At 45.4% G+C, this 27,327-nt stretch overlaps 1 protein-coding gene across 2 annotated transcripts; it reads left to right on the top strand.

Annotated features, from left to right (window-relative positions):
* Positions 1-508: 508 nt before the first annotated feature.
* Positions 509-27,165, top strand: pacsin2 (protein kinase C and casein kinase substrate in neurons 2). Of its 2 annotated transcripts, XM_079623106.1 has the most exons (11): positions 509-674; positions 6,064-6,118; positions 6,203-6,359; positions 11,338-11,573; positions 18,645-18,797; positions 19,479-19,654; positions 19,935-20,055; positions 20,696-20,820; positions 23,723-23,863; positions 24,451-24,638; positions 24,838-27,165. In XM_079623106.1, exons 2-11 carry the CDS (start codon positions 6,065-6,067, stop codon positions 24,948-24,950), a joined length of 1,464 nt encoding a protein of 487 aa, XP_079479232.1. In that variant the 5' UTR covers positions 509-674; position 6,064; the 3' UTR covers positions 24,951-27,165. The 2 variants fall into 2 exon arrangements, with proteins under 2 accessions (XP_079479232.1, XP_079479233.1); XM_079623107.1 differs by lacking the exon at positions 23,723-23,863 and having other exon boundaries at positions 521-674.
* The last annotated feature ends 162 nt before the right edge of the window (positions 27,166-27,327 follow it).

Below are 27,327 nucleotides of genomic sequence, written 5' to 3'. Positions count from 1 at the left end.
AAGTTGGCACATTTACACTGTATAAGATTATAAGTTATAATATCTTCATATTTGGTGTTATCTTTTTTTTTTTGCCTTCAGTTTTTACGAAATATTTAGTCTTTCTCGGTTTAAGCAATATTAAGGTGTTCAAGGCAGATTCAGTGACAACATGCCCCGTTAGACTCGTGTTTACACTAAACCACAGGAATATTCACTGTGTAAATATTTATTCACTGTGGAATGTCTCCTGGATAAATATTTACTGTGATATATACACGACTGATAAATGTAAAGTTAATCATATTTTATGTTTTGTTTTTGGCGGGGGGTTCTTCTTTTTTGAAAGTGAAACAATCCTGCAAACTTAATCATTTTCCGGAAATAAAAAAAATACGAATGTTTAAATGAAATCAATATAAAATATATACTTTTTTCATGTTACTGATGAATCGTTCATCATGAATGTAGTATTAGAAGAACTACTATGGTAAAAATAAAAATAGCACGCGACATATAACGACAGAGCTCGTGCGTGTGTGTGCGCGCGCGCGCGCTGAGGGGATGTGACGTCAGAGAGGCGCGCCCCCGCTCCGCAGTCGTTGAATGTATCGATGAGAATCGGAGAAAGTCAGCGAGCGTCACATCATCCACAGACACGCGAGCGTTGGATCGGGACTGTCACACACACTCAGGTAACGATACAAACATCGCGTGTGCTGTGATTCACACACTTTACACACACACACACACACACACTCCGCGCAGTCTGAGTTTTCTGACTTTCTTACGCGTCCGTTGCTGACCAGAGTCTGTCTATCCTCGGATCAAACTCTGTCATACACACACACACACACACACACACACACTGCGAGTCCTCAGACGCTGAAGTGTCCGTCCACAGCGCCGGGTGTGTGTGTGTGTGTGCGCGCGTACTCGACACCGACAGCTGTGTGTTCACAGGGCGGGGCGGTGTGGGGCTTTCCGCGGCTCATGTACACCCGGTTTCTGGCTCTTTAACTCGGCTCTTCTGACCGATCGTCCGTCGCTGTGACGCGATAACCCGGCGGTGTGACGACACGATCTCCCTCAGTAACGTCACAGTCGTGTGTGTATGTTTACAAGTGTGTGTTTGAACTGCTTTAACCTGGAGGAAATCTGCACAGAGACACTTCTGGCGTGGCTTTATTATTGTCATTGGTGTAGAGAACATGAACACGGTGGTATTAGTGCGAGTTAGAAATGGGAAAACATGTGGTACACTTTATTTCTGTGTCCTTGGTACATGTTGTCTGTTAGTTTGTGTGAATGATATAGCAAATGTTTCTAAGTTACTAAAATGTATTTTGTTTGCGGATGATACTACTTTATTTTATGCTGGCAAAAATATAAATGAGGTATTACAAGTTGTAGAGTTTGAGTTTGGGGAAATTATGAGATGGTTTAACGCAAATAGACTGTCTTTAAATATCAGTAAGACAAAATGTATGATTTTTAGTTGTATAAATAAGGATTTAGATGCAGCGTTGTCAGTACAAGGAGTACAGATTAAAAGGACTAATGAGTTTAGGTTTTTAGGTGTTGTGATTGATGACCATGTTAAATCTAGGGTATCCCAAATTATAGACGTGTTACGTAAGGTAAACGAATCTGCTAATAAATGTGCCTTAATTTTGTTATATAATTCATTGATTGTTCCACATCTGACCTATTGCATTGAAGCATGGGGAAGTGCAAACAAGACTTGTACAGAACCTGTTTTTAAATTACAAAAACGTGCCATTCGCGTTGTACATGGAAGTGAATATACTGTAGGGCCCACACAAATCCAATATTTAGACAGTTAAAAACGTTAAAATTCAATGACTTATTAGAATATAGCCTTCTAAAAATAATGTATAAAGCTCATCTGAAAACATTACCGGATAAATTGCTAAATAGATTCATCAAGAGAGCTAGTAAATTCAATTTAAGAGGAACTGAAGTCTTTCAGAAACCCGAGTTTAGAACAAAATTAAAGGAAAGATGTGTCTCAATACAAGGTGTCAGTCTGTGGAACAATCTAAATAGTGAAATTAAAACTTCAACATCGTTTTTTGTTTTTAAGAAGAGTGTAAAAGCATTACTAATAGAAAAATATAATGCATCAATTTAGCAGGAAATGTGATATTTGATTTATGTCTTTGTATATGTGTTGCAAAGTAGATGTGTGTTGTAAGCGCACCTCTTTGTATTTTAACTTATGTTGATAAGGGGCAGATATTATAAGTTTATCTTCTTTCTGCTCCTTTTCATTTCTTTTTCAAAAGAATGAAATAAAAATATAAATGAAATGAAATGAATGAAAGAGCATAATAGGACCAGTAACACAAACCAGTATGAGTCTCAGTTGAGTCAGTGTGTTTATGACTAGTGTTATTCTAGTGTAGAGGGCCGTTGGTTATTAATCACGCGTGTCCAGTGCTGCCGCTTCAGTGTGTTTGTTCATGATGTGTGACGCTGAATGATGTGTGTGTGTGTGTGTGTGTGTGTGTGAGCTGCATCAGTCCACTCAGCTGTCAATCAGTCGTCACTGCTGAGGTTGTGTGTGACTCTGGTGTGTGAAACCTCGTGTTCAGCTCAGTATTGAGAGTCTGAGGACTAATATGAGCTGTGTGTGTGTGTGTGTGTGTGTGCGTGCGCATTGAATGTACCAGATAACAGCATATAATAGAGCGCAGCGGTCGGTTCTGGAAGTACAAACTCCATTCGTTCAATCAATCACCAGTGTTCATGTTCATATACCGCTTTATTAAATCCCTACGGGAGAGATGAACGGGACACACTTCACTAAAGCACTACGAGTCTTCAAGGTCAGTGGAGTTCAGTAACTTCCTCTCACAGGTGTGTGTGTGTGTGTGTGTGTGTGTGTGTGTGTGTGTGTGTGTGTGTAACCGCATCAGTGTGGTGGTGGTGTTGTTGTTGTTGTTGGAGTGTGAAGCTCACATGACGCTCACTGAACACAATGAAGCTACAGCTGTGATTGACCAGCAGTTTCTCTCTCACACACACGCACACACACACACACACACACACACACACACACACACACACACACACACACACACACACACAGACGGATGGACAGAGATATAGATATTGATAATCTCATAGACTAAGATAGTGATGCACAGAAATAAAAATTGTAATCAAAAACACCAGAACTTAGAAAGTTGATTTGGTGAAAACTGAATATGTCTAAATTGCACATAAGGCAGTTTTTGTATACATTTTTTTAATATCAAAATTATGTTTCTTCTCCAATTAATTGAAACATAAACTGTGGCTGTAATAACTTGTTTCCGTGACATAGGCTACATGAAATATTGAAGAACAGGTTCAGTAAAACAATATCAATATCGGACGATACACGTTCATCTTTATGTTATCGGTATCGGTCAGATGAGAGAAGCAGATGGTGTGCAGCACAAGTCCTCATAAGAGTTTCTGATACTGGTGCTTTTGTAGTCAGGCTCTCAAAAGGATATCCGCCAAATATATCGGTTATCGGATATGAGTTATCGTATCAGCCATGTGTTCACATCTGTGTGTTCACATCTGTGTGTTCACATCTGTGTGTTCACATCTGTGCGTTCACATCTGTGTGTTCACATCTGTGTGTTCACATCTGTGTGTTCACATCTGTGCGTTCACATCTGTGCGTTCACATCTGTGCGTTCACATCTGTGCGTTCACATCTGTGCGTTCACATCTGTGCGTTCACATCTGTGCGTTCACATCTGTGCGTTCACATCTGTGCGTTCACATCTGTGCGTTCACATCTGTGCGTTCACATCTGTGCGTTCACATCTGTGCGTTCACATCTGTGCGTTCACATCTGTGTGTTCACATCTGTGTGTTCACATCTGTGCGTTCACATCTGTGCGTTCACATCTGTGTGCTCAGCTAAACTAGCAGCGCTGATGTGTACACGCTGTGCCATGAGCAAGCACGGCTCCTCCCCCTCAGACGGCCAGCGCTCGCCGCGGATGTAGCTACGCTAACTGTAGCCCTGCGGTCGTGGCGGAACTAGCCTGATGCGAGCTACGCTAGTCATTACAGGGTTCATGCTAAGTGTGGGAGAGGGAGATTCACGGACTTTCTAAAGTGCTTCACACTTACTCCAGCACCCGAACGCACTAAATATGATCCGAGTCGTTCATGTTGAGTTTAACGTGATGATTTGTACAACTGAAAGTGTAAAGATGAAGGAAAGCCAACAGTTCGTGGCAAACAAGCACTTATTTAAAGAGAGACATTGATTACCACTGTAGCCAGTAGATGGCGGCGGAGGAGCGCTAATTCCCCTATACGCCTCTCCAACCGCTAACATATGGGGGAAAGCAGACGCAGTAGCATTGTGACTTCATGACACAGAAAGCAAGTAAAGAGCGCTCCTTCATAATCGCTGAAGCCGTCGGCAGGTCACTGTGGTGCATTTGACACGCGCATTACAGTTTTCCCTGTAAAAATGACTTTTTTTGCATGTTACTGTTGTCAATAATCTTTTTCACTAGCTTTACTGGCACAGTCTGATAAACAAACATGTAATATTATCGGTGACTGTTTGGTTGCCGGAGTTTGGGCGCGTCACTAATCGACTGATGGATTTAAATGTGTTCATGTTCATGCGTTTCTTCTCCACCAATGACAGTAGCTGAACGAATCGCATGCAATATCGCTTTAATAAGCACGTGTGTATCAAGAGCTGAGGAGCATCTTGGGAAGGTGACATTCCACTGACCTCGCGTAAGAAACATGCGGAGACACGAACACACGGATGTGCTCAAATCAGCTGAAGAACAATGTGTGTGTGTGTGTGTGTGTGTGTGTGTGTGTGTCTTTAAGAGCTCAGCTTCTAGAAGTTTCCATCTTCCTCTTTCCCACTGTGAAATAATCTTATTATGTAATATTGTTTGAGTCATTAATCGTGGAAAGTATGAGTTTACTCTGTGTGTGTGTGTGTGTGTGTGCGCGTGTGTGTGTGTGTGTGTGTGCGTGTGTGTGTAAGATAAAGCGGATCAGGAACACCGCTGGAGGAATGGCAGGAATTTGCATCACTTCCCTGGAAAGAGTGTGTGTCGCTCACAGCGATCTGAACTTCAGTTTTAGATGAAGCGACTGAAACTCAATACACACACACACACACACACACACACACACACACGCAGTTGTGTTTTCGGTTCATATTTCCAGTTCTGTATGCAGAGCTTGTAACACTATTAAAGGCAGGGCTGCATTATTATTGTGTTAATAATCCTCTGAACAACAGCAGCTTCTCTTCTCTGGTGAAGAGGGCGGGGCTATAACCTGTCACTCACATGAGATCAGCCAATAGCAAACCACAACCGGCCAATCAGTTCCCACACTGTAGAGAAGAAAACACTAGTGCAACTTTCCTTTCATGACTTTAAGTGTGATATATTCAAGAGAACATATGCTGTGCAGCACTTTACTTGATAAAATGAGGAATTTTCAGTTGATTACATTTTAAACGATGAATTTAATTGTTATTTTTCTATGCCTTAATTTGATTACCATTACTAATATAACTTTTTTTTTTAATATAAATTATAAATATAATAAATTTTTTAACTGATTTAAAGTTTTTTTAGTTTTTTTTTTAGTTTTATGAATTCTTTTGACTTGACATACGTTTTGATTATTAAAACTTAATTAATCCATTAAAATGAAATCCAGAAATATTAAAATGGGGGGGGGAAACGCTGAAAGGGCGCTAAAATATAATCTTTGTTAAACTTTTATAAATTAAAACATTAGTTAAATTATGTTTTATTATTTTTATTATTATTTTATTTTTGTTTAATATAATTTAACGTATTATTTAATTTAGCCTAACCATTAAACTAAATCGTAGAAATTTGGAATCCAGAAAAGGTTCGATTTGATTTGGTTTGATGTTGCCAGTGTTGTGTTGTGTTGTGTTGTGTTGTGTTGTGTTGTGTTGTGTTGTGTTGTGTTGTGTTGTGTGTGAATATGCAGTTCTGTCTGAGATCAGTAATGTTTCTAACGTTGTCGTTCCAGCATGTCGGACTTCCACGACTCTCTGGTGGACGTCTCCAGCGACAGCTTCTGGGAGGTATGTGTCTCTCAACCCCGCGCACGCTGTGTGTCCTGTTAGCCGCTAGCGTGTGTGTAACGCCTGTGTGTGTGTTTGTGTCAGGTGGGGAACTACAAGCGTGTGGTGAAGCGCGTGGACGATGGGAACCGGCTATGCAACGACATGATGAACTGCCTTCATGAGCGAGCGCGCATCGAGAAGAGCTACTCTCAGCAGCTGAGCGAGTGGGCCAAACGCTGGAGACAGCTGGTGGAGAGAGGTGTGTGTGTGTGTGTGTGTGTGTCTCTGTCTGTGTCTCTGTCTGTGTCTGTGTCTGTGTATGTGTGTGTGTGTCTGAGCATCGAGAAGAGCTACTCTCAGCAGCTGAGCGAGTGGGCCAAACGCTGGAGACAGCTGGTGGAGAGAGGTGTGTGTGTGTGGACTCCAGACTTGACTCGGACTCCAGTGATAAGGACTCCAGACTTGACTCAGACTCCAGTGATAAAGACTCCAGACTTGACTCGGACTCCAGTGATAAGGACTCCAAACTTGACTCAGACTCCAGTGATAAAGACTCCAGACTTTGCCTCGGACTCCAGTGATAAAGACTCCAGACTTGACTCAGACTCCAGTGATAAAGACTCCAGACTTGACTCGGACTCCAGTGATAAGGACTCCAGACTTGACTTGGACTCCAGTGCTAAAGACTCCAGACTTGACTCAGACTCCAGTGATAAAGACTCCAGACTTGACTCAGACTCCAGTGATAAAGACTCCAGACTTGACTCGGACTCCAGTGATAAGGACTCCAGACTTGACTCAGACTCCAGTGATAAAGACTCCAGACTTGACTCGGACTCCAGTGATAAGGACTCCAGACTTGACTCAGACTCCAGTGATAAAGACTCCAGACTTTGCCTCGGACTCCAGTGATAAGGACTCCAGACTTGACTTGGACTCCAGTGCTAAAGACTCCAGACTTGACTCAGACTCCAGTGATAAAGACTCCAGACTTGACTCAGACTCCAGTGATAAAGACTCCAGACTTGACTCGGACTCCAGTGATAATGACTCCAGACTTGACTCAGACTTCAGTGATAAAGACTCCAGACTTGACTCAGGCTCCAGTGATAAAGACTTCAGAATTGACTCGGACACCAGTGGTAAAGACTCCAAACTTGACTCGGACTCCAGTGGTAAAGACTCCAGACTTGACTCAGACACCAGTGGTAAAGACTCCAGACTTGACTCGGACTCCAGTGGTAAAGACTCCAGACTTGACTCGGACACCACCAGTGATAAAGACTCCAAACTTGACTCGGACTCCAGTGGTAAAGACTCCAGACTTGACTCGGACTCCAGTGATAATGACTCCAGACTTGACTCGGACACCAGTGATAAAGACTCCAAACTTGACTCGGACTCCAGTGGTAAAGACTCCAGACTTGACTCGGACTCCAGTGGTAAAGACTCCAGACTTGACTCGGACTCCAGTGGTAAAGACTCCAGACTTGACTCGGACTCCAGTGATAAAGACTCCAGTGGTAAAGACCCCAGACTTGACTCGGACTGCAGTGGTAAAGACTCCAGACTTGACTCGGACTCCAGTGATAAAGACTCCAGACTTGACTCGGACTGCAGTGGTAAAGACCCCAGACTTGACTCGGACTCCAGTGGTAAAGACCCCAGACTTGACTCATACTCCAGTGATAACGACTCCAGACTTAATTTGGACTACAGTGATAAAGACTCCAGACTTGACTCAGACTCCAGTGGTAAAGACTCCAGACTTGACTCGGACTCCAGTGGTAAAGACCCCAGACTTGACTCGGACTGCAGTGGTAAAGACTCCAGACTTGACTCGGACTGCAGTGGTAAAGACCCCAGACTTGACTCGGACTGCAGTGGTAAAGACCCCAGACTTGACTCATACTCCAGTGATAACGACTCCAGACTTGACTTGGACTACAGTGATAAAGACTCCAGACTTGACTCAGACTCCAGTGGTAAAGACTCCAGACTTGACTCGGGCTCCAGTGATAATGACTCCAGACTTGACTCAGGCTCCAGTGATAACGACTCCAGACTTGACTCAGGCTCCAGTGATAAAGACTCCAGACTTGACTCAGACTCCAGTGATAAAGACTCCAGACTTGACTCGGGATCCAGTGATAACGACTCCAGACTTGACTCAGACTCCAGCGATAAAAACTCCAGACTTGACTTGGACTCCAGTGATAATGACTCCAGACTTGACTCAGACTCCAGTGATAATGACTCCAGACTTGACTTGGACTCCAGTGATAAAGACTCCAGACTTGACTCAGACTCCAGTGATAAAGACTCCAGACTTGACTCGGGATCCAGTGATAACGACTCCAGACTTGACTCGGGCTCCAGTGATAACGACTCCAGACTTGACTCAGACTCCAGTGATAAAGACTCCAGACTTGACTTGGACTCCAGTGATAATGACTCCAGACTTGACTCAGACTCCAGTGATAAAGACTCCAGACTTGACTTGGACTCCAGTGATAATGACTCCAGACTTGACTCAGACTCCAGTGATAATGACTCCAGACTTGACTTGGACTCCAGTGATAAAGACTCCAGACTTGACTCAGACTCCAGTGATAAAGACTCCAGACTTGACTCAGACTCCAGTGATAAAGACTCCAGACTTGACTTGGACTCCAGTGATAAAGACTCCAGACTTGACTCAGACTCCAGTGATAAAGACTCCAGACTTGACTTGGACTCCAGTGATAAAGACTCCAGACTTGACTCAGACTCCAGTGATAAAGACTCTAGACTTGACACAGACTCCAGTGATAAAGACTCCAGACTTGACTTGGACTCCAGTGATAATGACTCCAGACTTGACTCAGACTCCAGTGATAATGACTCCAGACTTGACTTGGACTCCAGTGATAAAGACTCCAGACTTGACTCAGACTCCAGTGATAATGACTCCAGACTTGACTCAGACTCCAGTGATAATGACTCCAGACTTGACTTGGACTCCAGTGATAAAGACTCCAGACTTGACTCAGACTCCAGTGATAAAGATTTCAGACTTGACTCGGGCTCCAGTGATAACGACTCCAGACTAGACTAAGACTCCAGACTTGACTCGGACTCCAGTGATAAAGACTCCAGACTTGACTCAGACTCCAGTGATAAAGACTCCAGACTTGACTCAGACTCCAGTGATAAAGACTCCAGACTTGGCTCAGACTCCAGTGATAAAGACTCCAGACTCTGTGTGTGTGAGTGTGTGTTTGTGTGTAAGTGTGTGTTTGTGTAAAAGGTGCGCTCATTCACTTCCCTCCCAGAACACTGGCTCGTCTGAAGGAGCTTTATGCTGCGTTCACACCATACGTACTGAGGCGAATTGAGCATCTGGTGCGTGATTTTATTTGGTGCTTTTTGTGCATTCACGCGTTTGATGCAAATCTGCGTCTGACGCCCAAGTTGAACAATATGAACTTTGCCGTCAGTTTGCGCCGTGTTAACCAATCAGGAGCCTGCTTGCTGCTGTCACGTGGTGAAGTGACGTGATAAACGGGGGCAGTCCCGCTTCTCAGATTATAATGTTATTTTATATGTTTGACCTCTAACTTATTTTGTCATATGACTAAATGCCTACGTGTGGTTCTAATGCACAACAAAGCACATCTTTTATCACAGAAAAACTTGATTTCAATATATGAGACATATTCATTTTGTATTGAATGCTATTTATCTAAATCTAGATTATATGAAACATTATTATTTTATTGTAAAGACAACCAACATACTTTAGTGTATAAGAATATAGTTTGTCTGGACAGTGAAAACAAAAATCACAGGACAGGTTAATCACTTTTGGAGGCTGGCTCCATGCATCATCCAAACAAGAGTAAATGACAGATTAGGTGAGTGAGGGTGATCCTCGCTCCGATGCGGGACAGCGGGTCATCAAACAGGGCGCGGGACAGGCGGAGGTCATCCAGGCGCAGCTCCTGGAGCAAATGGTGAAACTCGCCAACCTGGGTTCGCCTCCGGAGGGTCTGTGGACCCCAGTACGGCGCCGCTGACCCCTACGCCGCTGCTCCGCTCTCCAGAGCAAACACAGAGCGGTGACTCTCTCGAGGAACGCTCGATCAACAGCCGCCATCTTGCAAACAGACAACCGCCTAGCACTGGCCCCGCCCACAAGAAGCGGATTTCGCCTCGCACGCGAAAATGTTCAAAATGTTCAAGCGTCCAACTAGACGGGAATTTGACGCTCTATTCGCGCTTGGTGTGAATGCAGCATTAGGGCTCGTCCGTGTGGCCACGGTCACTAGTTAGGCTGTGAGGCCTATGAGGAAGAGGAAGCAGTGCTTCCCAACACCGGGAACTGATGTAACGCGTGTGTGTGTGTGTGAGATCCAGGTGGAGCTGCACACTGGTAGTGGTTTAGCAGATTCTTCTATGTAAAGTGATTTGAGTACCCAGAAAGGCGCTATATAAATGTAATGAATTATTAATAATATTATTGAGCGCTACATTTCAAGCACTGTCGATAATTCACATCACTCGTTCTATCTAAAAGAAATGACTAGATTATGAAGAATAATAATACACTGTCACATCAGAACATCAGCGTCACGCGTGTCTCGTCCAATCAGAGTCTAGAAGCGGAGCTCTCTCTGTTCTGAGTCTTCAGTTTCAACCGGAGGATTCATTCTCTGGAAATCAATCATCTGATCTCATTCTATCACTCAAAACATGCACTTTTTTGAAGAAAAGAGTGTGTGCTTCAGGAGATTAGCAGTAGTTTGTTCTAGACGAGTCCTTCATGGGTGTGTTTCCTGAAAGCATCGCTCCAATGAACATTCGTAAACGGCATCGCACAGTTGTGTGTGTGAGCGACAGATCATCTCCACCTGTGGTTAGAAGCAGAGTTTCTAGTTTGCAGTCAATAAATCCTCATCTTGAGCCAAGCTGACATTCAGTGCAATCTGTGTCTTTTATTTAGAATACATATAAATGTCATTTAAGAGATTTGAAGTGTAGTTTTTGAAGAGTGCGCATATGTGAATATGAGAATATCAGCAGGCCCAGTAGCGAACCCTGGGGCACTCCTGAGAATCCGGCATCTGTTGTTGTAGATGTTGAGTTCAGTGTGTGACCCAGAGTCAGGATACGGCCCAGCGCAGCGACCGCAGGGTCAGTGTGCCCGTCTGAACACCGCTCTGTCTCCCGTCTGAACACCGCTCTGTGTCCTGCAGGGCCCCAGTACGGGACGCTGGAGCAGGCCTGGTGCGCGCTCATGACCGAGGCCGAGAAGGTGAGCGACCTGCACATGGAGGTGAAGGCTGCCCTGATGGCCGAGGACTACGAGAAGGTCAAGAACTGGCAGAAGGACGCTTACCACAAGCAGATGATCGGCGGCTTCAAGGAGACCAAAGAAGCAGACGACGGCTTTCGCAAGGCTCAGAAACCCTGGGCCAAGAAGCTCAAGGAGGTACAAGCGCACGCCTGCAGCACACACCGCTTTCAGCTCCTAACAAAGCCTCTCTTCAGCTTGGGTGTGCACACGGGGCTGTCTAGTAGATCTACCACAACACACCCGCACAGCACACACTCGATTTGTCAGCTTGTGCTACATTTGATCAGTGCAGAATCATTTTAGGAAGATCTGTGAATTGATTTCCATTTATTTACTAAACCATCACCAAACCAGCTGGGCTGAAATATTTCCACTTCCCATTCCTTACAGATTACTGAATTATTCTACTTCCTATTCCATTAAAAATATTCTAAAAAATTATTCTTCTTCTGATTCCACTAAAAATATCCTTAAAAATAATTATTCATCTGATTCCTTAAAGTCCTCAAAAAAATAGTAAAATGATAATAAAATAAATAAAATGAAATTCCATGAAATGAACTACTTCAGATACCTTAAGTCTTCTGATTCACGCTCTTATTTACTTTCATATGTGTGTTATAAATATAAAACGCATATGAAAATGAATAGAGTGTGAATCAGAGCGGGACAGCTGCCAGTGCAGTCATGTGATCATGGTTCTTGGGCTCCTGAGGACTGCATTTGCATCTTATCTGTTCTGTGAAGGGTGCGTCCCAAACACACGTGTGCAAGCCGTCCATCCGTGCGGTTTCTGCTGCCGTTCTCTGACACACACTTCATAATGCTGCGGTGTGTGTGTGTGTGTGTGATGATGATGATAATGATGATGATGGGCAGTGTTGGGGAAGTTACTTTTAAAAGTAATGCATTGCAATATTGTGTTACTCCCAAAAAAAGTAACTAATTGCGGTACTTAGTTCCTTTTTATGAAAAGATATACGTTACTTTTTCTCACCTGGACTGGACTGGGCTTGCTTGTTTTTTAATAACAACAAAAAAAGTTATATTATATTTTTGTCAAATGTTAAGGCCCTTTCACACCAGAAGTGAATAATCCTCAGGCTGAAGGACATTCATGGTTACGCTTGTACAGTAGGTGTAGTGTACAGTAGGTGTAGTGTACAGTAGGTGTAGTGTACAGTAGGTGTAGTGTACAGTGGAGGTGGAGTACAGTAGATGTAGTGTACAGTAGATGTAGTGTACAGTATGTGTAGTGTACAGTATGTGTAGTGTACAGTAGATGTAGTGTACAGTAGATGTAGTGTACAGTAGGTGTAGTGTACAGTAGATGTAGTGTACAGTAGAGGTGGAGTACAGTAGATGTAGAGTACAGTAGGTGTAGTGTACAGTAGATGTAGTGTACAGTGGAGGTGGAGTACAGTAGGTGTAGTGTACAGTAGGTGTAGTGTACAGTAGAGGTGGAGTACAGTAGATGTAGAGTACAGTAGGTGTAGTGTACAGTAGATGTAGTGTACAGTGGAGGTGGAGTACAGTAGGTGTAGTGTACAGTAGGTGTAGTGTACAGTAGGTGTAGTGTACAGTAGGTGTAGTGTACAGTAGGTGTAGTGTACAGTAGGTGTAGTGTACAGTAGGTGTAGTGTACAGTAGGTGTAGTGTACAGTAGGTGTAGTGTACAGTAGGTGTAGTGTACAGTAGAGGTGGAGTACAGTAGATGTAGTGTACAGTAGGTGTAGTGTACAGTAGGTGTAGTGTACAGTAGGTGTAGTGTACAGTAGAGGTGGAGTACAGTAGATGTAGTGTACAGTAGGTGTAGTGTACAGTAGGTGTAGTGTACAGTAGGTGTAGTGTACAGTGGAGGTGGAGTACAGTAGATGTAGTGTACAGTAGATGTAGTGTACAGTATGTGTAGTGTACAGTATGTGTAGTGTACAGTAGATGTAGTGTACAGTAGATGTAGTGTACAGTAGGTGTAGTGTACAGTAGATGTAGTGTACAGTAGAGGTGGAGTACAGTAGATGTAGAGTACAGTAGGTGTAGTGTACAGTAGATGTAGTGTACAGTGGAGGTGGAGTACAGTAGGTGTAGTGTACAGTAGGTGTAGTGTACAGTAGAGGTGGAGTACAGTAGATGTAGAGTACAGTAGGTGTAGTGTACAGTAGATGTAGTGTACAGTGGAGGTGGAGTACAGTAGGTGTAGTGTACAGTAGGTGTAGTGTACAGTAGGTGTAGTGTACAGTAGGTGTAGTGTACAGTAGGTGTAGTGTACAGTAGGTGTAGTGTACAGTAGGTGTAGTGTACAGTAGAGGTGGAGTACAGTAGATGTAGTGTACAGTAGGTGTAGTGTACAGTAGGTGTAGTGTACAGTAGGTGTAGTGTACAGTAGGTGTAGTGTACAGTAGGTGTAGTGTACAGTAGAGGTGGAGTACAGTAGATGTAGTGTACAGTAGGTGTAGTGTACAGTAGGTGTAGTGTACAGTAGATGTAGTGTACAGTAGATGTAGTGTACAGTAGGTGTAGTGTACAGTAGAGGTGGAGTACAATAGATGTAGTGTACAGTAGGTGTAGTGTACAGTAGAGGTGGAGTACAGTAGATGTAGTGTACAGTAGGTGTAGTGTACAGTAGGTGTAGTGTACAGTAGATGTAGTGTACAGTAGATGTAGTGTACAGTAGGTGTAGTGTACAGTAGGTGTAGTGTACAGTAGGTGTAGTGTACAGTGGAGGTGGAGTACAGTAGATGTTGTGTACAGTAGAGTACAGTAGATGTAGTGTACAGTAGATGTAGTGTACAGTAGGTGTAGTGTACAGTAGGTGTAGTGTACAGTAGGTGTAGTGTACAGTAGGTGTAGTGTACAGTAGGTGTAGTGTACAGTGGAGGTGGAGTACAGTAGGTGTAGTGTACAGTAGATGTAGTGTACAGTAAATGTAGTGTACAGTGGAGGTGGAGTACAGTAGGTGTAGTGTACAGTAGGTGTAGTGTACAGTAGATGTAGTGTACAGTAGAGGTGGAGTACAGTAGGTGTAGAGTACAGTAGGTGTAGTGTACAGTAGATGTAGTGTACAGTAGGTGTAGTGTACAGTAGATGTAGTGTACAGTAGATGTAGTGTACAGTAGGTGTAGTGTACAGTGGAGGTGGAGTACAGTAGATGTAGTGTACAGTGGAGATGTAGTGTACAGTGGAGGTGGAGTACAGTAGATGTAGTGTACAGTAGATGTAGTGTACAGTAGATGTAGTGTACAGTAGATGTAGTGTACAGTAGGTGTAGTGTACAGTAGAGGTGGAGTACAGTAGATGTAGAGTACAGTAGGTGTAGTGTACAGTAGATGTAGTGTACAGTGGAGGTGGAGTACAGTAGATGTAGTGTACAGTAGATGTAGTGTACAGTAGATGTAGTGTACAGTAGGTGTAGTGTACAGTAGAGGTGGAGTACAGTAGATGTAGAGTACAGTAGGTGTAGTGTACAGTAGATGTAGTGTACAGTAGATGTGGAGTACAGTGGAGGTGTAGTGTACTGTAGATGTAGTGTACAGTAGAGGTGGAGTACAGTAGATGTAGAGTACAGTAGGTGTAGTGTACAGTAGATGTAGTGTACAGTGGAGGTGGAGTACAGTAGGTGTAGTGTACAGTAGATGTAGTGTACAGTAGAGGTGGAGTACAGTAGATGTAGAGTACAGTAGGTGTAGTGTACAGTGGAGGTGGAGTACAGTAGGTGTAGTGTACAGTAGGTGTAGTGTACAGTGGAGGTGGAGTACAGTAGATGTTGTGTACAGTAGAGTACAGTAGATGTAGTGTACAGTAGGTGTAGTGTACAGTAGGTGTAGTGTACAGTAGGTGTAGTGTACAGTAGGTGTAGTGTACAGTAGGTGTAGTGTACAGTAGATGTAGTGTACAGTAAATGTAGTGTACAGTGGAGGTGGAGTACAGTAGGTGTAGTGTACAGTAGGTGTAGTGTACAGTAGATGTAGTGTACAGTAGAGGTGGAGTACAGTAGGTGTAGAGTACAGTAGGTGTAGTGTACAGTAGATGTAGTGTACAGTAGGTGTAGTGTACAGTAGATGTAGTGTACAGTAGATGTAGTGTACAGTAGGTGTAGTGTACAGTGGAGGTGGAGTACAGTAGGTGTAGTGTACAGTGGAGATGTAGTGTACAGTGGAGGTGGAGTACAGTAGATGTAGTGTACAGTAGATGTAGTGTACAGTAGATGTAGTGTACAGTAGATGTAGTGTACAGTAGGTGTAGTGTACAGTAGAGGTGGAGTACAGTAGATGTAGAGTACAGTAGGTGTAGTGTACAGTAGATGTAGTGTACAGTGGAGGTGGAGTACAGTAGATGTAGTGTACAGTAGATGTAGTGTACAGTAGATGTAGTGTACAGTAGGTGTAGTGTACAGTAGAGGTGGAGTACAGTAGATGTAGAGTACAGTAGGTGTAGTGTACAGTAGATGTAGTGTACAGTAGATGTGGAGTACAGTGGAGGTGTAGTGTACTGTAGATGTAGTGTACAGTAGAGGTGGAGTACAGTAGATGTAGAGTACAGTAGGTGTAGTGTACAGTAGATGTAGTGTACAGTGGAGGTGGAGTACAGTAGGTGTAGTGTACAGTAGATGTAGTGTACAGTAGAGGTGGAGTACAGTAGATGTAGAGTACAGTAGGTGTAGTGTACAGTGGAGGTGGAGTACAGTAGGTGTAGTGTACAGTAGGTGTAGTGTACAGTAGGTGTAGTGTACAGTAGGTGTAGTGTACAGTAGGTGTAGTGTACAGTAGAGGTGGAGTACAGTAGGTGTAGTGTACAGTAGGTGTAGTGTACAGTAGGTGTAGTGTACAGTAGATGTAGTGTACAGTAAATGTAGTGTACAGTGGAGGTGGAGTACAGTAGGTGTAGTGTACAGTAGGTGTAGTGTACAGTAGATGTAGTGTACAGTAGAGGTGGAGTACAGTAGGTGTAGAGTACAGTAGGTGTAGTGTACAGTAGATGTAGTGTACAGTAGGTGTAGTGTACAGTAGATGTAGTGTACAGTAGATGTAGTGTACAGTAGGTGTAGTGTACAGTGGAGGTGGAGTACAGTAGGTGTAGTGTACAGTGGAGATGTAGTGTACAGTGGAGGTGGAGTACAGTAGATGTAGTGTACAGTAGATGTAGTGTACAGTAGATGTAGTGTACAGTAGATGTAGTGTACAGTAGGTGTAGTGTACAGTAGAGGTGGAGTACAGTAGATGTAGAGTACAGTAGGTGTAGTGTACAGTAGATGTAGTGTACAGTGGAGGTGGAGTACAGTAGATGTAGTGTACAGTAGATGTAGTGTACAGTAGATGTAGTGTACAGTAGGTGTAGTGTACAGTAGAGGTGGAGTACAGTAGATGTAGAGTACAGTAGGTGTAGTGTACAGTAGATGTAGTGTACAGTAGATGTGGAGTACAGTGGAGGTGTAGTGTACTGTAGATGTAGTGTACAGTAGAGGTGGAGTACAGTAGATGTAGAGTACAGTAGGTGTAGTGTACAGTAGATGTAGTGTACAGTGGAGGTGGAGTACAGTAGGTGTAGTGTACAGTAGATGTAGTGTACAGTAGAGGTGGAGTACAGTAGATGTAGAGTACAGTAGGTGTAGTGTACAGTGGAGGTGGAGTACAGTAGGTGTAGTGTACAGTAGGTGTAGTGTACAGTAGGTGTAGTGTACAGTAGGTGTAGTGTACAGTAGGTGTAGTGTACAGTAGAGGTGGAGTACAGTAGGTGTAGTGTACAGTAGGTGTAGTGTACAGTAGATGTAGTGTACAGTAGGTGTAGTGTACAGTAGATGTAGTGTACAGTAGATGTAGTGTACAGTAGGTGTAGTGTACAGTGGAGGTGGAGTACAGTAGGTGCAGTGTACAGTAGGTGTAGTGTACAGTGGAGATGTAGTGTACAGTAGATGTAGTGTACAGTAGATGTAGTGTACAGTAGATGTAGTGTACAGTAGGTGTAGTGTACAGTAGGTGTAGTGTACAGTAGATGTAGTGTACAGTAGATGTAGTGTACAGTAGATGTAGTGTACAGTAGGTGTAGTGTACAGTGGAGGTGGAGTACAGTAGATGTAGTGTACAGTAGATGTAGTGTACAGTAGATGTAGTGTACAGTAGGTGTAGTGTACAGTAGAGGTGGAGTACAGTAGATGTAGAGTACAGTAGGTGTAGTGTACAGTAGATGTAGTGTACAGTAGGTGTAGTGTACAGTAGATGTAGTGTACAGTAGATGTAGTGTACAGTATGTGTAGTGTACAGTAGGTGTAGTGTACAGTAGGTGTAGTGTACAGTAGGTGTAGAGTACAGTAGGTGTAGTGTACAGTAGGTGTAGTGTACAGTAGATGTAGTGTACAGTAGATGTAGTGTACAGTAGGTGTAGTGTACAGTAGATGTAGTGTACAGTAGATGTAGTGTACAGTAGATGTAGTGTACAGTAGATGTAGTGTACAGTAGGTGTAGTGTACAGTAGATGTAGTGTACAGTAGAGGTAGTGTACAGTAGAGGTAGTGTACAGTAGATGTAGTGTACAGTAGGTGTAGTGTACAGTAGGTGTAGTGTACAGTAGATGTAGTGTACAGTAGATGTAGTGTACAGTAGATGTAGTGTACAGTAGGTGTAGTGTACAGTAGATGTAGTGTACAGTAGGTGTAGTGTACAGTAGATGTAGTGTACAGTAGAGGGCGCCGCTCACACTAACCTTTCAGCTTCTGCTGTTATTCTGGAGTAAAGAACGACAGGAGAAGGAAGTTCAACACTCTTATTTATATAATCTAGAGTAATATTTGCTTATGAGTATGGTTGGGTTAGATCATAGAAGGCCAGCAGCAAAGACATCGGTTAATAAAGTGAGATTCAATACATGAAGTGTGTGTGTAATTTAATATAGTTCATTGTAAAAGTTTTGTGTAAAATTCTGAGATTGCATTTTACGGTTTTTATTCATTTTGAGGAATACTGAATGTGTTCGTGCAAGTGAACTACAATCATGTTCACACACACACAGACACACACACCACCTCCTCACTTTATTTCTCTCAACATGGGGACAGGAGAGCTGTCAGTCAATACATTATTTGAAAAAGTATTTTCGATGTTTTGTTGTAAATGTAAGAGAAGTACTGTGATTGCGTACTCCAGTAATGAGTCCCCCACTGATGATGATGATGATGATGATGATGATGGTGATGATGATGATGATGGTGCACAGGTGGATGGGATGAAGAAGATGTTCCACGCCGCCTGCAAGGACGAGAAGGCGGCCACCAGTCGAGAGAGCACCAGCAAGCTGGAGAACAACAGCCCCGAGGTGCAGAAGAAGCTGCAGGAGAAGCTGGAGAAGTGCCAGCAGGAGGTCCAGAAGGTCAGTCGAGTCCACGGCCTGTGATTGGCTGAGCGCTTCTCTCGGGGAAACCAGCTCCGCTCTGATTGGCTGAGCGCTTCTCTCCAGAAGCCAGTCGTTCTGAGTGTCCCAGCACTGAATGGCATGTGTGTGCTTCTGAGATGTGCAGCGCTGTCCGCTGGAGAGGCGTGGGAGTTACACTGTTGATCTATATCTCTAGTAGCGGAGCAAGGGATTGATTAACTGCCACATGTAACCATCATAGAGGGAAAGTTTGGCATTTACATGTGTTTGGTCTTGCCAATTTTAAACGCAGAAGAAGCACTGGTGTCAGACATTCCCAGTATGCAGTCGAGGGATATATATATAAGACACCGGTCTCTGCAAGTATTCTCTCGGTTACGTCACAGTGCAGAAAGACACCGGACACACTCTTAAAGTGACGGCGGCCTAATATTCCTGCTGTTGTCTGTGTCATGAACTTAAGCACTAATATACTACTGTTAGACTTTATAACTTTCTTATTCATCATGCATCTCTGCTTGTGTATTTCTTCTTGTTTTACTGACTGTTCACTTCTGTTTAATAATGTTTAAACTTCATCAGTCAGGCTAGTAGTGGTTAAGTGAGATTTAAGTAATAAATGAAAAGCAAAGTTACAAATTTTTATATATATTATATATATATTTGTGTGTGTGCCAGACTCAGGAGCGCTACGAGAAGTCTCTGCTGGAGCTGGAGAAGGTGACGCCGCAGTACATGGAGAACATGGAGCAGGTGTTCGAGCAGTGGCAGCAGTTCGAGGACCAGCGGCTGGCCTTCTTCAAGCAGCTCCTGCTGAGCGTCAAGCAGCACCTCGACCTCTCGGCCAATCACAAGTCAGAACCACACTCCTGTTCAGGACTACATCGTTTAAATGTAGACCTTTTCCGCTGACTGTGATTTGTATGTACATTTCTGAAACGCATAAGACCCAGACTGAGACCGTTTCCTCTGATCACGGATCACTCTAGATTATAATGTGGACGCGTACACGTTCTGTAAAGCTGCTTTGAAATGTGTGTTGTGAGAAGCGCTGTCCACATAAATGTGAAGTGTGTCTCTCACGCAAAGCCTCCAGCTGTGATGGTGTGTGACGAGTGAAACTCTGTGCCTCAGGTACAAGACGGTGTATCACACACTGGAGGACACCATCCAGGCAGCCGACGCGCAGGAGGACCTCCGCTGGTTCCGCTCCAACCACGGGCCCGGCATGCCCATGAACTGGCCTCAGTTCGAGGTACACACACACACACACACACTCACAGGCACCTCCAAACCCGTCTTCTGCCGATCACGACGCGAGACATTCATGAAAGAGAACAGGGCCATTCAAAGATTCAAAGTCAGAATTATGAGATAAAGCTCCAAAATCATGACGTATTAAGTCAAAATCACAAGATAAAAAGACCAAATCCTGAGAAACTAAATCATAATTATAAGGAAAAAGTCTAAATCGTGAGATACTGAGTCATTATGAAAGAAGTCTAAATATAATTATAAAGATGAATCATGAGATATTAAGTCATGATTATGAGACTGCAACTACAACTGGAGAGAAGTCAATATGTTGAGCTAAAAGGACCAAATGACATGTTTAAAAACAGGAAAAGTTTAAATCAGGACCTTTTTTGGTTTATCACGAGATGAAAAAAATCATCATTATGAGAAACTAAGTCATAATTATGAGGAAGTAGTCTAAAATATGGGATTTAATAATTTAGCATTTACATTTATATATTAGATATTTCGTTATAATTATTAGATAAAGTGGTGTTTGTTGAAGGGAGATATTTCCAGCGCGTAACGTCTGTTAAAGTGTCGTACGGACGACTTCTGTGACACGGACGTGTGTGTGTGTGTGTGTGTGTGTGTTGTAGGAGTTGTCCATGGACTTGAACCGGACGCTCAGTCGACGGGAAACTAAGAGGAAACCCACTGATGGAGTCACTCTGACAGGAATCAGTCACACCACAGAGACCACGGCCTCCAAAACCAGCAGCAGGTGTGTGTGTGTGTGTGTGAGTGTTGAGCATGGATGATGACCCGAGAGATTTCTGTCTCATTGTCCAGGTCCTTTCCCAGTGGAAGTGAAGCCGTGAGTGTGTCGCTAGTCTCTGTACTGTGTCGCGAGTGGGCGTTCCCAGTGCTGTCGCTCTAATGTTATTGATACAATATTATAAGATATCCTTTTAATTTGACTAGGAATTAGGCTTCAAATAATGTAAGTAGCATTCTGCTGTTGGAGAGTGTTAGTGATATAAACTATAGCAGTGCATTCAATTAAATTCACCAGATTAATGATCTATCAACAACTTAAACTCACTCATACTGTCAAAAATTACTAAAACCTCATTCGAATTTGACAAATGATCAGTTTTCTTTGTCGGCAACGGTCACTGTCGCCGTCTCCAACTGTCGCCAACGGTCACTGTCGCCGTCTCCAACTGTCGCCAACGGTCACTGTCGCCGTCTCCAACTGTCGCCAACGGTCACTGTCGCCGTCTCCAACTGTCGCCAACGGTCACTGTCGCCGTCTCCAACTGTCGCCAACGGTCACTGTCGCCGTCTCCAACTGTCGCCAACGGTCACTGTCGCCAACGGTCACTGTCACCAACGGTCACTGTCGCCGTCTCCAACTGTCGCCAACGGTCACTGTCGCCGTCTCCAACTGTCGCCAACGGTCACTGTCGCCGTCTCCAACTGTCGCCAACGGTCACTGTCGCCGTCTCCAACTGTCGCCAACGGTCACTGTCGCCGTCTCCAACTGTCGCCAACGGTCACTGTCGCCAACGGTCACTGTCACCAACGGTCACTGTCGCCGTCTCCAACTGTCGCCAACGGTCACTGTCGCCGTCTCCAACTGTCGCCAACGGTCACTGTCGCCGTCTCCAACTGTCGCCAACGGTCACTGTCGCCAACGGTCACTGTCGCCGTCTCCAACTGTCGCCAACGGTCACTGTCGCCAACGGTCACTGTCGCCAACGGTCACTGTCGCCGTCTCCAACTGTCGCCAACGGTCACTGTCGCCGTCTCCAACTGTCGCCAACGGTCACTGTCGCCGTCTCCAACTGTCGCCAACGGTCACTGTCGCCAACGGTCACTGTCGCCGTCTCCAACTGTCGCCAACGGTCACTGTCGCCGTCTCCAACTGTCGCCAACGGTCACTGTCGCCGTCTCCAACTGTCGCCAACGGTCACTGTCGCCAACGGTCACTGTCGCCAACGGTCACTGTCGCCGTCTCCAACTGTCGCCAGCGGTCACTGTCGCCGTCTCCAACTGTCGCCAACGGTCACTGTCGCCAACGGTCACTGTCGCCGTCTCCAACTGTCGCCAACGGTCACTGTCGCCGTCTCCAACTGTCGCCAACGGTCACTGTCGCCGTCTCCAACTGTCGCCAACGGTCACTGTCGCCAACGGTCACTGTCGCCAACGGTCACTGTCGCCGTCTCCAACTGTCGCCAGCGGTCACTGTCGCCGTCTCCAACTGTCGCCAACGGTCACTGTCGCCGTCTCCAACTGTCGCCAACGGTCACTGTCGCCAACGGTCACTGTCGCCGTCTCCAACTGTCGCCAACGGTCACTGTCGCCGTCTCCAACTGTCGCCAACGGTCACTGTCGCCGTCTCCAACTGTCGCCAACGGTCACTGTCGCCGTCTCCAACTGTCGCCAACGGTCACTGTCGCCGTCTCCAACTGTCGCCAACGGTCACTGTCGCCGGCGCCAACGGTCACCAACGGTCACTGTCGCCAACGGTCACTGTCGCCGTCGCCAACGGTCACCAACGGTCACTGTCGCCAACGGTCACTGTCGCCGTCTCCAACTGTCGCCAACGGTCACTGTCGCCGTCTCCAACTGTCGCCAACGGTCACTGTCGCCGTCGCCAACGGTCACCAACGGTCACTGTCGCCAACGGTCACTGTTGAAAGTTAAAAACACAAGATACTATTTGTCACATAATTTGTACTTTTAATCTAGTAAATGTGAATTATCAGATGTCAGAGTGTGAACCCGTGCAGTCGTGAGCCAGCCATCATCGAGTGTGTGTGTGTGTGTGTAAATATGTAAATGTGAAACCGGTTCTGTCAGTGTGTTGTGTGATACAGATCCTGCCTGAGGCTGTGAGCGTCTGTTAGCACTAGCTGAGCACAGTGTGTGTGTGTGTGTGTGTGTGTGTGTGTGTGTGTGTGTGTGTGTGTGAGAGCGTCTGTTAGCACTAGCTGAGCACAGTGTGTGTGTGTGTGTGTGTGTGTGTGTGTGTGTGTGTGTGTGAGAGCGTCTGTTATCACTAGCTGAGCACAGTGTGTGTGTGTGTGTGTGTGTGTGTGTGTGAGAGCGTCTGTTAGCACTAGCTGAGCACAGTGTGTGTGTGTGTGTGTGTGTGTGTGTGTGTGTGTGTGTGTGAGAGCGTCTGTTATCACTAGCTGAGCACAGTGTGTGTGTGTGTGTGTGTGTGTGTGTGTGAGAGCGTCTGTTAGCACTAGCTGAGCACAGTGTGTGTGTGTGTGTGTGTGTGTGTGTGTGTGTGTGTGAGAGCGTCTGTTAGCACTAGCTGAGCACACTGTGTGTGTGTGTGTGTGTGAGCTTCTGTTAGCACTAGCTGAGCACACTGTGTGTGTGTGTGTGTGTGTGTGTGTGTGTGTGTGTGTGTGTGTGTGAGCTTCTGTTAGCACTAGCTGAGCACACTGTGTGTGTGTGTGTGTGTGTGAGCTTCTGTTATCACTAGCTGAGCACACTGTGTGTGTGTGTGTGTGTGTGTGTGAGCTTCTGTTAGCACTAGCTGAGCACACAGTGTATGTGTGTGTGTGTGTGTGTGTGTGTGTGTGTGTGAGCTTCTGTTAGCACTAGCTGAGCACACAGTGTATGTGTGTGTGTGTGTGTGTGTAACGCTGTCTCTGTGTTGTTAGCGTGACTGTAGCCAGTAGCTCAGAGGCCGTGTGCTTGAACCCGTTCGAGGAGGAGGATGACGAGGATGAGGAAGAGCCGGTGGAGCAGCAGCGGCCCGAGATCACGGTCACACCACAGGAAGTGATGACGGTCGAGCAAACGTTGGTGACACACACAGATGATCTCCTCTCCTCCTTCTCTGTGTTTCTCTCTCCTCCTCCGGCCTGTGCTTGTGTGTGTGTTCGTGTCTGCTGTGTGTGTGTCTGCATGCCTGCAGTGGTGGTGAAGTTTCACTGAAAACACCAGCACACACTCTCTCTCACACACACACACTCTCTCTCACACACACTCTCTCACACACACACACTCTCTCTCTCTCACACACACACACACACACACACACACACACACACACAGACACACACACACACACACACACACACACACACACACACTCTCTCTCTCTCTCACACACACACACACACACACACAGACACAGACACAGACACAGACACACACACACACACACACACACACACACACACACACACACACTCTCTCTCTCTCTCTCTCTCTCTCTCTCTCTCTCTCTCTCTCACACACACACACACACACACACACACACACACACACACACACACACACACACACACACACACACACACACACACACACACTCACGTCATGTGTGTCCTCTCGCTCTTCCCGCTCGGTGTCGCGTGTCTGACACGTGTGTGTGTTTCCTCAGCGCTAGTGTGGTGAAGAAGACGCCGGTGGCCGACGGCTCGGATGAGGAAGCAGGGAATCCCTTCGCCTCCGCTAACGCTAACGGCAACCCGTTCGAGGACGAGCCTTCTTCCCCAGCGGTGTCGGTGTGTGTGCGCGCGGTGTACGAGTACGAGGGCCAGGAGCAGGACGAGCTCAGCTTCAGAGCAGGTGTGTGTGTGTGTGTGTGTGTGTGTGTGTGTGTGTGTGTGTGTGTGTGTGGTGTAAACGCTGATGTGCTCAAGCAGCCGCAGATGACCGTTCTCTGACGCGGAACATCGCGGGAAGAGCGCTAGCACTAGCCAGGCTGGATTACGACGAGTGTTTTGGCAGAACAGCAGTGACTGTGTGTGTGTGTGTGTGTGTGCAGGAGAGGAGTTCACGAAGATCGGTGAGGAGGACGAGCAGGGCTGGTGTAGAGGACGTCTGAGCGACGGCACCGTCGGACTCTATCCTGCCAACTACGCGGAGGACATCCAGTGAGACGGAGTGTGTGTGTGCCGCCTCACACACACACACACACTCCATCATGAGACGTCATCACAGTGCCTCACACACATCAGCTGCCGAGCGTAGAGAGAGTTCACAGTGATCTGACTGAGCCGCTGATTTTAAAGAGTTTTACCGATGCTGTTTGCTTTTAGGAACATAATCACACTGATCCGTCTGAACACCTGACCTCTGACCCCCGACCCCTGACCCCCGACCCCCAGGCCACTGAGACTGCACTGTGTGCTGCTACTCTCTGGTCATGAGTCCGGTCTTCTGCTGGACCTGGACGTGTGCACTGGACCACATGCTGTAGACACACACACTCCTGAACACGCTTATACTATACATAGTGAGTGTGTGTGTGAGAGTGTGTGAGAGTGTGTGAGAGTGTGTGAGAGTGTGTGAGAGTGTGTGAGAGTGTGTGAGAGTGTGTTGAGAGTGTGTTGAGAGTGTGAGTGTGTGTGTGAGTGTGTGTGAGAGTGTCTGAGAGTGTGTGAGAGGGTGTGTCTGAGAGTGTGTGTGTGTGTGTGTGTGAGAGTGTGTGTGTGTAAGAGTGTGTGTGTGAGCGTGTCTGAGAGTGTATGTGAGTATGTGAGCGTGTCTGAGAGTGTGTGTGTGAAAGTGTGTGAGAGCGTGTGTGTGTGTTTCAGTGCACCGATGTTGTGATGACTGAGAATGTATTGTGAATGTTGAGCTGAATGTTTTAGCGTTGTGTGTGTGTGTGCTTGAGAGTGTGAGAGCGTGTGTGTGTGTGAGCGTGCGTGCGTGCGTGTGTGTGAGACCATGCGTGCGTGTGTGTGTGTGTTTCAGTGCACTGAGAATGTATTGTGAATGTTGAGCTGAATGGTTTAGCGTTGTGTGTGTGTGTGTGTGTGTGTGTGTGCGTGCGTGCGTGTGAGAGAGCGAGAGAGCAAGCGCGTGTGTGTGTGTGTGTGTGTGTGTTTGTGTGTGTGTGTGTGTGTGTTTCAGTGCACTGAGAATGTATTGTGAATGTTGAGCTGAGTGGTTTAGCGTTGTGTGTGTGTGTGTGTGTGTGTGTGTGTGAGTGTGTGTGTGTTTCAGTGCACTGAGAATGTATTGTGAATGTTGAGCTGAGTGGTTTAGCGTTGTGTGTGTGTGTGTGTGTGTGTGTGTGTGAGTGTGTGTGTGTTTCAGTGCACTGAGAATGTATTGTGAATGTTGAGCTGAGTGGTTTAGCGTTGTGTGTGTGTGTGTGTGTGTGTGTGTGTGTGTGTGAGTGTGTGTGTGTTTCAGTGCACTGAGAATGTATTGTGAATGTTGAGCTGAATGGTTTAGCGTTGTGTGTGTGTGTGTGTGTGTGTGTGTGTGTGTGAGTGTGTGTGTGTTTCAGTGCACTGAGAATGTATTGTGAATGTTGAGCTGAATGGTTTAGCGTTGTGTGTGTGTGTGTGTGTGTGTGTGTGTGTGAGTGTGTGTGTGTTTCAGTGCACTGAGAATGTATTGTGAATGTTGAGCTGAGTGGTTTAGCGTTGTGTGTGTGTGTGTGTGTGTGTGTGTGTGTGTGAGTGTGTGTGTGTTTCAGTGCACTGAGAATGTATTGTGAATGTTGAGCTGAGTGGTTTAGCGTTGTGTGTGTGTGTGTGTGTGTGTGTGTGTGTGTGTGTGTGAGTGTGTGTGTGTTTCAGTGCACTGAGAATGTATTGTGAATGTTGAGCTGAATGGTTTAGCGTTGTGTGTGTGTGTGTGTGTGTGTGTGTGTGTGAGTGTGTGTGTGTTTCAGTGCACTGAGAATGTATTGTGAATGTTGAGCTGAATGGTTTAGCGTTGTGTGTGTGTGTGTGTGTGTGTGAGAGAGAGTGTGTGTGTTTCAGTGCACTGAGAATGTATTGTGAATGTTGAGCTGAATGGTTTAGCGTTGTGTGTAAATAAGTCGACGCCAAAGCCTTCCGCCTCTCAGGTGTCATTGTCACAGCAGTCGTATACGGATGCTGTCCGCTGAGTGTGTGTGTGTGTGTGTGTGTGTCACATGACTGCCATTGTTCTTCACACATGTGCACAAACGAACGGACTGATGAGTGTTAGCATCGCTGTACGCGTCACATGGCAGAACTCGGTTACACAGCTGGAGTTTATTTACTTTTGTATTTTGTCAAGCTGGCAATAAATGAATCATTTTCCTTCTGAGTCTTTTCCTCACATTACTTGCCTGTGTATAAACCGGAGGAAATAAACATATATATATATATAATAAAAGAATGGAAGTAACTTTGACTTACTGCTGTTTTGCACACACACACACACACACACACACACTCTGCTTTCATGAGTTATTATTGGCATTATTACTAGTGAAGTCAATTATTATCTTTGTTGCTGTATTTTATTTTAAAACATTTTATTCATCTAT

This window comes from Phoxinus phoxinus (assembly GCF_949152265.1).
Source record: "Phoxinus phoxinus genome assembly, chromosome: 9".
In the NCBI taxonomy this organism is placed as follows: Eukaryota; Metazoa; Chordata; class Actinopteri; order Cypriniformes; family Leuciscidae; genus Phoxinus; species Phoxinus phoxinus.
The sequence above is the reverse complement of the archived record's forward strand: the minus strand, read 5'-3'. Positions and strand labels throughout refer to the sequence as shown.

Coding starts and splice junctions, on each gene's coding strand:
- pacsin2 (XM_079623106.1), top strand. CDS start 6,065: ATGTCGGACTTCCACGACTCTCTGGTGGACGTCTCCAGCGACAGCTTC. Junction 11,574..18,644: donor GGGCCAAGAAGCTCAAGGAG/GTACAAGCGCAC, acceptor GATGGTGCACAG/GTGGATGGGATGAAGAAGAT. Junction 23,864..24,450: donor GTGATGACGGTCGAGCAAAC/GTTGGTGACACA, acceptor GTGTTTCCTCAG/CGCTAGTGTGGTGAAGAAGA.